Raw genomic sequence first — 13,568 nt, forward strand, 5'->3', positions numbered from 1 at the left:
GCGACAAGATTTAATGATCTTCCATGACCAGTCAAAGACTTTTCGGATCCCCCATTAGTTCGATATTTCGGCTCCTTTGCTGCGCTGGTTGGGGGAACATGGTAGCTGGCGAAGAGAGCAATCGCAAGATAGGCAGCGACAAACCTCTATCCTCTTAGGGTTTATCGTCCTGTCTCGGAAACCAGAGCTTTTCGAACACATGCATGACCTCGTACTAGACAAGTTAGTGACGAGAACACCATCGAAGTAGACGCCGAGGAGTTTACAGCAAGCGAGTTTACTCCCAGTACTGCAAACGGCGACTTCACCCCTATTTTTATCTCTCTTGGAAAACCAGATCCGCATGTCAGAAATTCTGGACTAGCATGGCAGAGTATGACAGACATCATTACCAAAGAAGCTTCTAATTTGGCCTGTACGAACAACGTCGTCGGTATAGCTCTCGCCTACAAAGGTCCAGGTCGGCGTGTCCCTCATATCAGAATTGCTCAACCTTATCGGCTCTGAGGAAGTAAAAGCTGGGATGCGTTGGGGAACGCCATTCCATAAACATCCATGCCATTACTCAAGGCTAGTGAGACTCTCGGCGTCGGAGATGCGCTGGGTATTCAAGCGCGGTTTACCCAAAATGTCTGCCATGTGGTTGGAGACATTGGGCTACAAGGTCAATCTCTAAATGGGACATGTACTGGTTGACTAGTTTTCTGATGCTAATCTTCTTCTCTTAAGGATAGAGATAAGCCACTCGCGTATCTCAGTATGACGAGGAGTATGAAGTGAAAGTGTACCACTAAGATGTTGATGAGGTAAAATATAATAATTTATAGTTACTTTGTGGGCATGAAGTACTACACTTTCACCCTCTGTAGAGCCATCATATAGAATGAGGAAGAACCGAGAGCGTGCGATACAAACAGGAGACAAGGAAAAAGGAGACCAGGAAAGCCTTGCATTAACATATGATATGAAAAGCCGATCAATACCAGCTTGGGATCTATCGATTTTATGCTCCACCCAAACGCCATACTAAAACTTCAACCGAAATGAGTCCTAATCGATTTTATAACACACGATTCGCAAAGAGTTGGTCCACTTTAGGAGTAACTCAAGAACGAAGGAAGGTGTGGTAAGTGGACGAGTCGGTATGCTCGCTGAAAGGATAGCCCAGATCCCTTAAGAAGGCTTCCAGCTGGTCCTTCTCAGATGGCGGGCACTGAATGCCAGCAAGCACCTTTCCAACGTCACCACCGTAGTTACGGTAGTGGAACAAGGAGAGGTTCTGGCTGGGTCGGAGGGTAGTGAGGAACTTGGCCAGAGCACCAGGACGCTCCGGGAACTCAAACATAAACAAACGCTCATCCTTCACGTCACAACGTCCACCAACCAAGAAGCGAACGTGTCTCTTGGCAAGCTCGTCATCGCTCAAATCCTTCGCCTTCATACCACCCTTGTCCAGTTCTTCCATGATCTTCGCCAGATCCTTTTGCCCGGTAGAGGCAGACAAGGAGATACCCATGAAGACATCGGCCGATTCGTCCCGAGCATAACGGTAGCTGAATGCGGTGACCGCGTGAGGGAGAATAACTTCGACTAGCTTGGCGAAAGAGCCAGGCTGTTCGGGAATGTTCACACTCAAGAGCGCCTCCTTCCGTTCACCCAGGGCAGCACGCTCAGCCACGAACCGCAGTCTATCGAAGTCCATGTTCGCACCGGATGTGATGGCAACCAGCTCGCGCTTAGGGTTGGGGTCGGGATACAAGGAGACATATTTCTTGAGACCTGCCAAGGCCAGGGCACCTGCCGGCTCGATGATAGATCGGGTGTCCTCAAATGCATCCTTGATCGCGGCACACGTCTCATCAGTAGAAACCTGAATGACTTCATCAATTACTTCACGAGCCAGCCGGTAGGGTTCCTCTCCAACAGCCTTGACAGCAGCGCCGTCGGCAAACAGCCCCACATCTTTGAGTAGCACACGAGACCCAGAATCCAAGGACTGAGCCATAGCATTCGCATCATGAGCTTCCACTCCGATTATCTTCACATGGGGTGCAATGCGCTTGAGGTAGACTCCGATACCAGCAATCAATCCACCTCCTCCAACAGCACAGAAGACAGCTTCCAGCTTCTGCAAGTTTGCCTGGCGCAATATTTCCATTCCGATGGTTCCTTGGCCTGCGATCACGTAAGGGTCATCGAAAGGAGGAATGCTCGTTAATCCGTGCTGCTTCTCTAAGCGGTGTGCTTCTGCCTTCGCAGCATCGAAGTCGTCTCCGTGGAGAATCACACTTCCGCCGAGGCGAGCGACGTTCAGGTGCTTGATAGCCGGGGTGCCCGAGGGCATAACGATCGTTGCTGGAATCTTCAGATGACGCGCGGAAAACGCAACACCCTGCGCATGGTTACCTTTACAAAAGGTAAGCCAATTATCATATATACTACTGGCTTTGGGGACGTCTCACCTGCAGAGCATGCAATAACACCTTTCCAACTCTGCTCCTGATTCAGATGTGCCATCTTGTTGTAGGCTCCGCGGAGCTTGAAACTGAATACAGGAAGCAAGTCCTCCCGTTTCAGAAGTACACGACATTCCAAGCGGTTGCTAAGGTTGACTGCATGATGAAGGGGGGTCTCATTGATGACCTCGTAAACGCGGGATGTTAAGATCAATCGGAGATACTGTACGGTGGCGAGTGAGTCAGAGATGAACTAAATTGCCTTTTACGGGAGAATTGAGTTGAATATCTCACATCTGGATAGCCATTAGGTAGTAAAAATGCATCAGGAATGCCCCAATTGGGCGGTGATCCCAGTTGCTTTCCATCATCGTTTTCTGAGTCAGGCGTGGGCACTGTTGAGTACTCGGTCAGAGCCAGGTTGCTGTACTTCGATGAGACGGGCGTCGCAATGCCATTTGTAGAAGATTCTGCGGACATGATGCTGCCCACGTAGAGACAAGTCAGAAATTGATCACAAGCAGCAAAATAAAGCACACAGCCAAAGCGCGGACAAGAAAATTGGAACCGAAAGTCGCAGATGACGGGCAAATGAATACTTATCTTCGCCGCGGGGAGATAAAATTCCGTGATCGGAGCAGATGAGGTTATGTCAGCAACCCTCATCCTCAGCCCTAAATCCTTGCGTCCCCGCCGCAGAGTAGTATATCCATACTTTGATAGGCATGTAGAGAACACTCTCTGGTGAGGACGAGTGAAAAGACACCGTGTTGCCATGTCTTTAGCGTACACATCTATTGAGACAATGCTGTAGTGGCTCCTTTCGCCCAAATTAACCAGGGTTCCAGGCGCTGTATTAAGTATATGCCATTAACTCTATGAGGGACTTGGGATCATACGGTCTCTGGCCCGCCGGTGAACGAATTGATATCTATTATAGATCTTATGATATATATGTACTGGAATCATACTGATCACTTGCTCAATAAGTTCGTCTAACAGGCTCTAATTCTTATCGTTCATCACTCGCAGAGTCGCAGTGCTCAGTCTCCGCAATATTGCGGCTGCCCATCCTTCAAGGGACCCTACGTATTGCATAAAGTAAGAACTAGAAGATATGATGCAAGAAACGGGTATCTTCTGGAATCAGAAAGCCAATTGAAGTCATCGAATGTCTTCACTTCTGCATCCGTATTCGTCTTGAATAGACCCCCGTAGGAGAGTATGTATCGTATGATGATGTATGGTACGGTATGAAAATTACCCAAGTCCCAAGGTTTGCGACGTCATGTTTTCTCTTCAGATAAAACAACATCTCTCTTTGATATCTTCGCCTGTCACTCAAGTGGGCAATCTAGGGAACGTCCACCAGATAAGGTTTGTAATAAACAACTAAGCCCTGGTTTCGACTCAGTTGACCATTTCAAAGACTGCGACTTTGGAGCATACTCGGAGCATCGGACTTCCGAGACATCACCACCTCCACGATTCTCCGCTTTGCAACGTTCACATCCTCTAATCTCTCTTCAAATCGATCTTTTACCGCGTGATAACCGTTCTTTTAAAGAAAAAAAAAATGAGTAGTGACCCTGTTCCATCTTCCTTTGAAGGCAACCCGTACGTACCCGGACCACACTTTATAATCCGCGCAAGGAACGCAGTGAACGAGCATTAACTTGGATGGACATTTAGTCAGTTTGAGGAGGAAACTTCTTTGCAGAAGTTTCGTAGACGTCTCAAGGAGGAGCCATTGATTCCGCTCGGTAGGGACTGATTCATACATGCTCCAGTCTTGCCTCTCAGGTCCATGCTAATCCGACTTCGAATTGCAGGATGCGCAGCTACCAGTTATGCTCTCTACCGTGCCTACCGATCGATGAAGGCCGGTGACTCGGTCGAAATGAACCGGATGTTCCGCGCCCGTATCTATGCCCAGTTCTTCACTCTTATCGCCGTCGTTGTTGGAGGCATGTACTTCAAGACGGAGCGACAGCAGCGCAAGGAATTCGAGCGGATGGTGGAAGAGCGCAAGAGCCAGGAGAAGCGGGATGCCTGGCTGCGTGAGCTGGAGATCCGTGACAAGGAAGATAAGGACTGGCGGCAACGTCATGCTGCTATGGAGGCAGCGGCCGCGGAGGCAGGAAAGAAGACTGCTCCTCATGATGCTGCTCGCTCCGCTATCGAGCGTTCCGAGGAGAAGTCCATTGGTGTGTTAGATGCAGTGAAGGAGTTGTTGTCGAGGAGGAACTAGGTTTGATAGGGGCAAGGGTAACATTGTACGATTTTTTAGGTGGATGACTTTCAATTGAATTTGGGTATCATATTGTACATATATACATTCAGAAATTGCTATGCATAGGATTTCCTAGCTCCAACGCTTCATCTCCATAGCTCCTTATAGTCAAAGTATGCATTGCATCTTGGCACATCACCCTGCATATTGAGCATGTGCCAATGCATGCGGTTAAAACTCATAGGCTTCAATTTAATATTAGAAACTGGAAATAAGCACAGACAAATCAGTGTGAAGCCTGTTCATCGATGTACCGTCTCATCATATCAAACTCTGATTTCCCTATCTGTGTGCGATTAGAAGTAAGTCAGATCTATAGTTGCGTAAAGCCATACCGACAGCAAGTATCGTATATGTTGCTAGTAAAGATTAGTTAGCCGCAGCCAGAGATAGATACCAAGCAGCATATTGTGCATACCAGATCCGTTACATTGCGATGGCGCTCAAACTCGTGGCGAGCATAACTGCGCAATTCGTCCCGTGTTGACGATTTGGGGATTTCTTCGTACAAGCAGGTCAGTAATTGATGCTAGTTCCGTGATACACCGGACAGTCTGACTATGTAATGCTCGGGTAACCTCCCTCCAGAACCCGAGAACTCGCTGCCTTTGGATGAACTACTCAAGATGTCAATAGTGTACAGAAGTAGAATAGAATCACATAGTGAGCTACTGACATGGTCCAAACTCATTGCCGGCTTCCTAAGCTTCGACGACTGGCCGCGGGATACGCCAGCGAGCAATTTCATCGATGGTCGCATTTTAGTGACTGCTTATAGTATGAGAATAGAGCCAGTAGAAAAGCAAAGAGATTCAACAATCCTAGTGATTAACATGTCCTACAAGTAGGAAAATAGGTTCACGATGATAAATTGATACTAAATGAAGATCAGTGGCAAAACCAAAGGCGGTCAAAGAGATTGTGGGTCAGTGGTATTGTCATGAAATGCAATGAATGGATACATACCATACCTACCTGGATTAGCATTATGTTTTGATGGTCGTTGAATGGCCAATCGATCGACTGTCACGTGAGGCGTTCCTGGCTTCCCCGAACTTTTTTTCGGAGCCGGCGAAAAGATCGCGACTCTTGAGATCCCAAAGCATCAGCATTTCCGTGTGGGTGGACGATAGTCATGAGGTGTCCTTCTCTCACGCGGTTGCCATACCGTGCCGTTTCTGGCTTGCCCAGATCTGTCGTTCGTCTCCAGTCTCAGAACTTCCTCACCAGAAGATGCGCGTCGACGGCCGTTCTCCGTTCACCCACTGCTGCCCCGGCTTATCAGTCTATCCTGAACAAACATCTCCAGCAAAGGAGAAATGCCTCAGGTACTGCCGCTGCTGTGTAAGTGCTACCATTTGAATACAGTTACTCTGTCTTGATCCAATTGCTAACTGTTCAATTCTTACTGTATAGTCTTGAAGCCGCTGCCTCCGACAACTTGTCTCAAGAGGCGATCATTGAGAACCTTGACCCTGTTGAGGCAGGACGGCTATCCAGAGTCCGGAATATCGGTATCGCTGTAAGACAATTCGAGAACATCCGTCAACCCCAGCGTATTCTAACGTGCTTCTGTTATAGGCGCACATCGACAGCGGCAAGACTACATGTACCGAACGTGTCCTTTTCTATACCGGCCGTATCAAGGCAATTCACGAGGTTCGTGGAGGTGACAAGGTTGGTGCTAAGATGGACTCCATGGACTTGGAGCGTGAAAAGGGTATTACTATCCAGTCCGCTGCCACATTCTGTGACTGGGTGAAGAAGGATGAGGATGGCAAGGAAAACAAGTATCATTTCAACTTGATTGATACACCTGGACATATCGACTTCACTATCGAAGTCGAAAGAGCGTTGCGTGTTCTCGATGGAGCGGTCATGATCCTGTGTGCTGTTTCAGGTGTCCAGTCTCAGACCATTACCGTCGATCGACAGATGAGGCGTTACAACGTTCCCAGAATCTCCTTCGTCAACAAGATGGACCGTATGGGGGCCAACCCATTCAAGGCTGTCGACCAGATCAACAACAAGCTCAAGCTCCCTGCTGCTGCGGTCCAGGTGCCTATCGGTGCTGAGGACGAATTCGAAGGTGTAGTCGATTTGATCCGCATGAAGGCAATCTACAACAGGGGACCTAGCGGCGAGGAGCTCTTTGAGACGGAGGAAATTCCCGAGAAAGTCAAGAGCACTGTGGAGGAAAGGCGGAAGAAGCTCATCGAAACTCTTGCTGACGTGGATGATGAGATCGCCGAGCTCTTTATTCTCGAAGAAGAGCCTACCGAGCAGCAGTTGAAGGCTGCGATCCGCCGCGCAACCATTGGTCTGAAGTTCACTCCCGTCTTCATGGGTTCTGCTTTGGCGAACAAGTCTGTGCAGCCCATGCTGGACGGTGTTGTTGACTACCTTCCCAACCCTGCAGAGGTGCAAAACCTTGCTCTTGACAAGAAGCGTGATGAGGCCTCGGTACAACTTGTTCCATACCAGTCCCTTCCACTGGTTGGTCTTGCTTTCAAGCTGGAAGAAAGCAACTTCGGCCAGTTGACATACATCCGTGTATACCAAGGAACCCTCCGTAAGGGTGCCAACGTTTTCAATGCCCGTAACGATAAGAAGATCAAGATTCCTCGCATTGTCCGTATGCATTCCAATGAGATGGAGGAAGTTAGTGAGGTCGGTGCCGGTGAAATCTGTGCCGTCTTCGGTGTTGACTGTGCCTCTGGTGATACTTTCACTGATGGTCAACTTGGCTATACCATGTCTTCTATGTTCGTTCCTGAGCCTGTCATCTCTCTTTCGATCAAGCCCAAGAACAACAAGGATGCCGCCAAATTCTCGAAGGCTATGGCTCGTTTCCAGAGAGAAGATCCCACTTTCCGGGTGACCTACGATGTCGAGAGTGAACAGACTCTTATCTCCGGAATGGGCGAACTGCACCTTGATATTTACGTGGAGCGCATGCGCCGTGAGTATAATGTTGACTGCGAAACTGGCCCGCCGCAGGTCGCATACCGCGAGACCATCGGCAACCGGGTTGAGTTCGACCATCTACTCAAGAAGCAATCGGGAGGTCCTGGAGACTACGCCCGTGTCGTTGGTTGGATGGAGCCAACCGGCAAGCTCGATGACAACGTCTTTGAGGAGCAGATCGTTGGTGGAAGTATCTCTGAGAAGTTCCTGTTCGCTTGTGAAAAGGGTTTCCATCTTGCTTGCGAGAAGGGACCTCTTATCGGTCACAAGGTGCTTGGTACTAAGATGGTCATCAACGATGGTGCCACCCACATGACAGATTCCTCTGAAATGTCCTTCAAGAATGCCACCCAACAGGCCTTCCGGAAGGCATTCAAGGAAAGCAACCCATCTGTTCTTGAGCCTATGATGAAGACTGTTGTGACTGCTCCCGCTGAGTTCCAGGGTGATGTCATTTCACTTCTGAACAAGCGCAATGCCACCATCAACGATTCCGAAGTCGGCGTTGATGAGTTCACTGTGTACGCCGACTGCAGTCTGAACGGCATGTTCGGCTTCAGCAGCAACCTACGTGCGGCTACTCAGGGTAAGGGTGAATACACCATGGAATTCAGCCACTACGAGAAGTGTCCTCCTCAAGTCCAGAAGGAACTTATCGCGAAGTACCTCAAGGCTCAGGCCGACCGTCACAAGAAATAAACCTCTTACGGCTAGACCAAGAGTTTTTGACATGTTTTACTACCGGAGTTGTTTTTGAGCGTCTCCTTATCCCATATTCCTCAGCCGGTTTACGTTCTTCAATGAGTGCTCGGATGGACGCGAGATTTTCTTTTACCACCTTTTTCATTAATTTGTGTCATGTATTATATACATTTTAGACCCTGTGGGCTTACGAAGATATTATTTTAAAAATCAATTTAGGAGCGGGATCAAAATAGTGTTCGTTATCTATTGTACCTTGGGTGGGTTTGCAGGCTGTACATATATCTTTTGGGTCCTTCCATCTCCTCTCATATACTCTTTAAATACAAGGCACGAATCATGTATTCTTATCTATATCTTTACAGCATTATATATAGGCTATGGATCCCACGGAGGGCGTGTTTCACTGTTACTGGTTGAAGTTTTATAGAGCACCCTCACTGCTCGAAAGCCCTAAGCACAGCAAGAGCAGCAACAGAAAATGTCGCAACGCGGTTATGACCTGTGTCAAGTTAGCCTCTACTCTCCTTTTGACAGGGTAGCATAAATGGACATACCACCGTACGGCACACGCTCCCATCTAACACTTTTAACCACACCGGCGTTCTTGCTAGATCTGTTCTCCCAGATAAGCACTTCATTCTGACTCTTCGAGTCCTTCTTCTCGTGGACAAGGCGCCCGGGAGCATCCTTATCGTTCTCCCCAGTTGCAGCCACCCAAACGCGACGTCCTTCGTACCATGGGATCTCGGCATCGTTATACGCATGCACAATGGTAAGATCCAACCCCTTATCCGCATAACCAATAGCCGAATCATTCTGAGCCGTCGGTCCAACTCCGGTTAACCGTGCCACTCGCGCGGCGGTATCCCAACGATCGATAACATGGCTCTTCGTCCAGTTCTTCACACGAGGGTAGCCAACAAGAGGGGAGAGGATTGGAGGTGTGAGACCCTTCAAACTGTAAGTATCGAGGAGACTAGGTATATTACTAAATGATGCAATGAGGATCACACCAGCGAAGGGTTCGGGGTTTTTTATGGCGGGCTGGATGGCAGTTGGGTCGGGAGATCCGAATGCAAAACGCTCGGTTACCGCTGCGCTGACGGCTGTTCCGAGGCTCTGGCCTGTGATGACGATTCGAGACGGGGGGATATTCAATGGACTGGAGGTGAGGAAGTTGAGCAGGGCTACTCCATCGGTGATTAGGCCTTCTTCTGTCGGGGATCCGGTGGATATGCCGAAGCCGCGATAGTCCATGGCGAAGACATGGATAGGGTTGGAGGGTGTTGACAGTCCCAGAAGCATACGGTAGGTTTCCGGGCGTTGAGCGGAGCCGATGTGAGCGGCATTACCGTGGACTGGATGGAATGGTTTAGCTTATAGGTTCTTGCCTTGAAAACGGTAGACGTACAAGCGACCACGACCCTGGCATTAGGGTCATTTGCCAGCAGTTCGTAGGCGGGAGTTTTAGTATAGTCACTCGCCGGACCCGAAGGCTCATCTGCATTTAATTTCTCCTCATGCTCCCGACAGAGGTGGGGAGGGAGCAGATGCCACGCGTAGAGGGTTTCATTATCGGGTGTCACCAAATTAAATGGTTGGACCTGTGTCTCTACTGACGTTAACGGACTCCTTGCATTATTTTTCATCTGAAAGTAGAAGGCCGTAACATACTCAGGAAACCGAAAGATTCAACCTGGTTGACATCTTCCCAGAGAGCTGGATTGGCCTTGTGAGCATAGAGGGCACTATACCAAGATTGTAAGCGACGAAACACAGCAAACAATCTTGAGAGCCTACAATCTTTGAACGGTTGGGAATGTCAAGGCAAAGATGATGCTCACGTAGACAAGACCGCCGGCGGCCAGCGACCAGTAGGCCTTTTTAAAGATGGACTGAAGTTCAACCATCGTTATACTACTCGTTCATTGATGTTGTCGATAGTAGAAAATGTTATGGTCATTTGATCGCAATCAAGAGAGATAAGCTTCTTATCGTATACCGCTTCTCTTACCGCCTTCTGAAATGCGATTTAATCTGTTTGGTATACATAAATAGTCTGTCATAAGACGCGATACAACAGCTAAAAGTACAATTATCGCATACCAAATTGTAGCCGATAGCAAAATGAAAACAGCCTGCTACGCGAGCCTTAATCGTTTTATAGACCCATCGGTACAAGTCCAGTTGGTGGTCCATAATAATCCTTCAGTTCCTCTTCCTCTTCTTCCTCCGCGGGCTCCTCTCTGTTTTCGATATCTGATTCATCATCAACCGCTCTTCCCCTAGAGAGCCGGCTGCGGTTCGCAGGGACTGGCGTTCCACTTTTCTTTTTCTCATCTACATCATGTTCGTCGCCTGCTTCTTCACGTGGTAGTTGAAATGCAAGGAACCCATCAGGAGCACGCTCTGCCCGGTCCATAATCTCATTCATGTATTTGCGCACCTCATCGGGAGGCTTCACCACTCGAGATAAAGGCTCGAGGACTTTAGCGTTGGGGCTATGAATGCGGAATGTAACAGGTTGGTAATACTCTTTCAAGTTGGAAGCCTTTGCCTCGTCTTCGGGTTTATTTTTGGGCAGAGGCTTGTTCGAGTCGGGTTGACTTGGTGTGGTGGCTGGCGGATCTTTTGGGTCAACCTGACCGCCAGCTGGTTTGTCCCCTTCGGTTGGGGGCGGTTTACTCTCAGTAGTGGGAGTCTGACTGGTAGGAGGCTGCGCATTGCTCTCCCCCTTCTCCTTATCCTTTTCCTCCGACTTCTCGCCTTCTTTAGTTTTGTCTTTATCCTTCTCTTTATCTTTGTCTTTACTTTTGTCCCCCTTCTTCGATCTTGACGCCGACTTGCCTTTAGTCCGCGAGTTTGCCACTTCTGATGCTGTCTCGATAGGGAAGGGAGTGTTCGGGTCCACCTTTCTAACAAGCAAGAAAGATGCAAGAACGGTGTTCCCGTCTGGAAGCCATTCCAATATAGTATACTCTGGAAACAGGTAACGATCTCCAGAGCCAGCATGGCCCGAAGTGCTACTTCCATACGGTGTTAAGGGTGATGTGAACTCGAAAACAACCGACTTGTAGTTCAGTCTCGGGGGTGGTGGCGGGGGAGCTGGTCGATAGTAGGGAGCTGGAGACCCGTACTGCGGAGGCCGTGACTGAATCGCAGGTGGATGGCCCTGATACGGTGGCTGCTGGTAAGGTGGGTATGGAGGCCCTGGTCGCGATCCAGCGGATTGGTTTTGCGGGGGCACCATAGGCCGTACCGCAGGACTCTGTTGCTTAGTGTTTGCGGACGGTTCTGCAGTGGGCGAAGGCTGAGCGCCTGCAACCCCAGGCTCTTGTTTGACTTGTGGCATTACATTGGGTTTCTGTGTTGGAGTTTCGGACTGGTTCGGTGCACTTGCGCTAGGGGTCTGAGGCGTAGAAACTAGTGACGTCGGTGGTTTAGGGACATGGACTTCCACTCGTGGGTAAGGCTGTTCCTGTGGCCGTGGTTGTGCTGGTTGTTGCGATGGAGTGGTAGGCTTCTTTTGTTGTTGATTCTGTTGCTGGCTTGGCTGCTGCGGAGGTTGAGGAGGCTGTGAAGGTTTTTGGGATGGCGGTGGTGGTTGAGATGTCTGTTGCGGTGTCCGGGCCGATGTCTGTGGTTGATTAGGCGTTTGGGGGTGAGACTGCTGTTGCTGCTGCTGTCTTTGTTGTTGCTGTTGCTCCCTTGCGCGAATGATCGCATTTAGCTCATCGATGTGAGCCTGAAAAGCACGGAGCTGTTCTTGAGACGCTTTGCTCGAGGCGACCACTCTCATCAGCGCCTTCAAATCTGGGTCCGAGGCAGCTCGGGTTGCAAGCATCTGAATCACTGGGTCCGGGCTAGGCTTTGGAGGCTGGGCCTGTGAGTGCTGTGATGGCGACGGTCGCTGGGCCGATTGAGATGGACGTTGAGGAGGAGGTTGATTAGGTGTTCGAGCATGGTGCGGAGGTGGTGGATGGTTGCCCTGCTGATAGGTCGGCTGGGGGGAAGCCGAGTGGGCGGGCGAGGTTTGAGGGGGGTGTTGTCGTGCATGTTGAGGAGTAGGATAGGGTTGGTATTGCTGGAAGTTATTAGGGTGGCCGTAGTGAACCATCGGCCGCTGAGGGGGCGTGTATTGAATTGGCGGTGGCGCATTGGGGTCTTTGACGGTGTACAGCATAGCGTCGAAGAGATGAGGACCGACAGCAATGTTACAAGGGCCAACCTTCGACATGGATTCCTTGGGAGGATTTTTGCCCTCAATTTGCTCTCGTTTGGTCTTCTTTGGTTTTGTCCAGTATCGCACCAGGATACCATCGCTGAGCCATTTCTTTTTCGATCGTTCCAACGAAGCTAGGAGAACCGCACTATAACGGTCAGACATCATCGTATTGAAACAAAGTACATCTAACTCGCAGTAAGATCCCAATCCCTACCTTTCTGCGTATGACTGATATTCCTTCGCGGACAGCGCCTGCGGCTGGGGTGATGGCACAGTGGGGAGACCCTCCCCATCTTTGATTTTTGTTGGAAGAGGGTTTTTGACCACCTCAACAGGGGGAGGGGGAGGCGGGGTTGGAGTCGGCGGCGCGACAGCAGTCGAGGCCCGTTTCTTTGACGAAGATGGTGTAGATTGCGATTGGGAGGGTGCTTCGGAGGCCCGTCTCTTCGATGCCGGTTCGCGGCGTTCGCGAGCGGAAAGTCTGCGTTTTTCCGCCATAAGGCAATGAATAATATTAAGAATGGGTGATGCAGTTATATAGGCCACGGTGCGAGATGGAAATCATCTCGACAATTACCGTGGTGCCAAAACCGTACGTGAAGGGGAGGAAAGGCGCGATTAGGTTGCGGAGAGAAAAAGAGACGCGGGAGTGAAATTTGGGCCGATCACTTTATCGATTGATGTAAGTCCAATGACCTCCCGTAATGGTTCGACATCCAACTTGCATTCAATATATTAGAATAAAAAATAAGAAAACATAAGAACAAAAGATAAAGAGAGAAAAACAATGGTCTTACTCCTCCACTTGTACTGCTGAAGAATAATTACTCATTAATCTCAGAAAATGCCATGATATATAAACGTGAAGTCTGTTGCACACTACTATACCAGCATGAAGTTATACATGTCCTAGAAGATATAT

General features: G+C 49.3%; 6 protein-coding genes across 6 annotated transcripts; 2 read left to right on the forward strand and 4 right to left on the reverse strand.

Annotated features, from left to right (window-relative positions):
• Positions 1-1,105: 1,105 nt before the first annotated feature.
• On the reverse strand, positions 1,106-2,936 carry F9C07_2104746 (threonine/serine dehydratase; the record flags this gene model as incomplete). Its single annotated transcript, XM_041290824.1, has 3 exons — positions 1,106-2,406; positions 2,463-2,679; positions 2,751-2,936. The coding sequence occupies 3 exons, from the start codon at positions 2,934-2,936 to the stop codon at positions 1,106-1,108; spliced, it is 1,704 nt and encodes a 567-aa protein (XP_041144512.1).
• An 825-nt stretch (positions 2,937-3,761) lies between these two features.
• F9C07_2281918 (altered inheritance of mitochondria protein 31, mitochondrial) lies at positions 3,762-4,831 on the forward strand. The gene is made up of 3 exons (XM_041290839.2): positions 3,762-4,073; positions 4,149-4,219; positions 4,289-4,831. The coding sequence occupies exons 1-3, from the start codon at positions 4,033-4,035 to the stop codon at positions 4,705-4,707; spliced, it is 531 nt and encodes a 176-aa protein (XP_041144513.1). The 5' UTR covers positions 3,762-4,032; the 3' UTR covers positions 4,708-4,831.
• Positions 4,832-5,820, reverse strand: F9C07_2281919 (uncharacterized protein). The gene is made up of 5 exons (XM_041285313.2): positions 5,426-5,820; positions 5,309-5,366; positions 5,168-5,250; positions 5,085-5,108; positions 4,832-5,035 (listed from the first exon to the last, which is right to left on the reverse strand). Exons 1-5 carry the CDS (start codon positions 5,507-5,509, stop codon positions 4,976-4,978), a joined length of 309 nt encoding a protein of 102 aa, XP_041144514.1. The 5' UTR covers positions 5,510-5,820; the 3' UTR covers positions 4,832-4,975.
• Positions 5,821-5,884: 64 nt separating this feature from the next.
• F9C07_4902 (elongation factor G, mitochondrial) lies at positions 5,885-8,415 on the forward strand (the record flags this gene model as incomplete). Its single annotated transcript, XM_041290840.1, has 3 exons — positions 5,885-6,093; positions 6,166-6,271; positions 6,331-8,415. The coding sequence occupies 3 exons, from the start codon at positions 5,885-5,887 to the stop codon at positions 8,413-8,415; spliced, it is 2,400 nt and encodes a 799-aa protein (XP_041144515.1).
• A 220-nt stretch (positions 8,416-8,635) lies between these two features.
• Positions 8,636-10,456, reverse strand: F9C07_1397621 (Alpha/Beta hydrolase protein). The gene is made up of 5 exons (XM_041285314.2): positions 10,222-10,456; positions 10,096-10,169; positions 9,833-10,033; positions 8,976-9,779; positions 8,636-8,920 (listed from the first exon to the last, which is right to left on the reverse strand). The coding sequence occupies exons 1-5, from the start codon at positions 10,329-10,331 to the stop codon at positions 8,856-8,858; spliced, it is 1,254 nt and encodes a 417-aa protein (XP_041144516.2). The 5' UTR covers positions 10,332-10,456; the 3' UTR covers positions 8,636-8,855.
• Positions 10,457-10,582: 126 nt separating this feature from the next.
• F9C07_2230772 (uncharacterized protein) lies at positions 10,583-13,144 on the reverse strand (the record flags this gene model as incomplete). The annotated part of the gene is made up of 2 exons (XM_071509870.1): positions 10,583-12,791; positions 12,861-13,144. The coding sequence occupies 2 exons, from the start codon at positions 13,142-13,144 to the stop codon at positions 10,583-10,585; spliced, it is 2,493 nt and encodes an 830-aa protein (XP_071365008.1).
• Between the last annotated feature and the right edge of the window lie 424 nt (positions 13,145-13,568).

This window comes from Aspergillus flavus, chromosome 3, assembly GCF_009017415.1.
Source record: "Aspergillus flavus chromosome 3, complete sequence".
In the NCBI taxonomy this organism is placed as follows: Eukaryota; Fungi; Ascomycota; class Eurotiomycetes; order Eurotiales; family Aspergillaceae; genus Aspergillus; species Aspergillus flavus.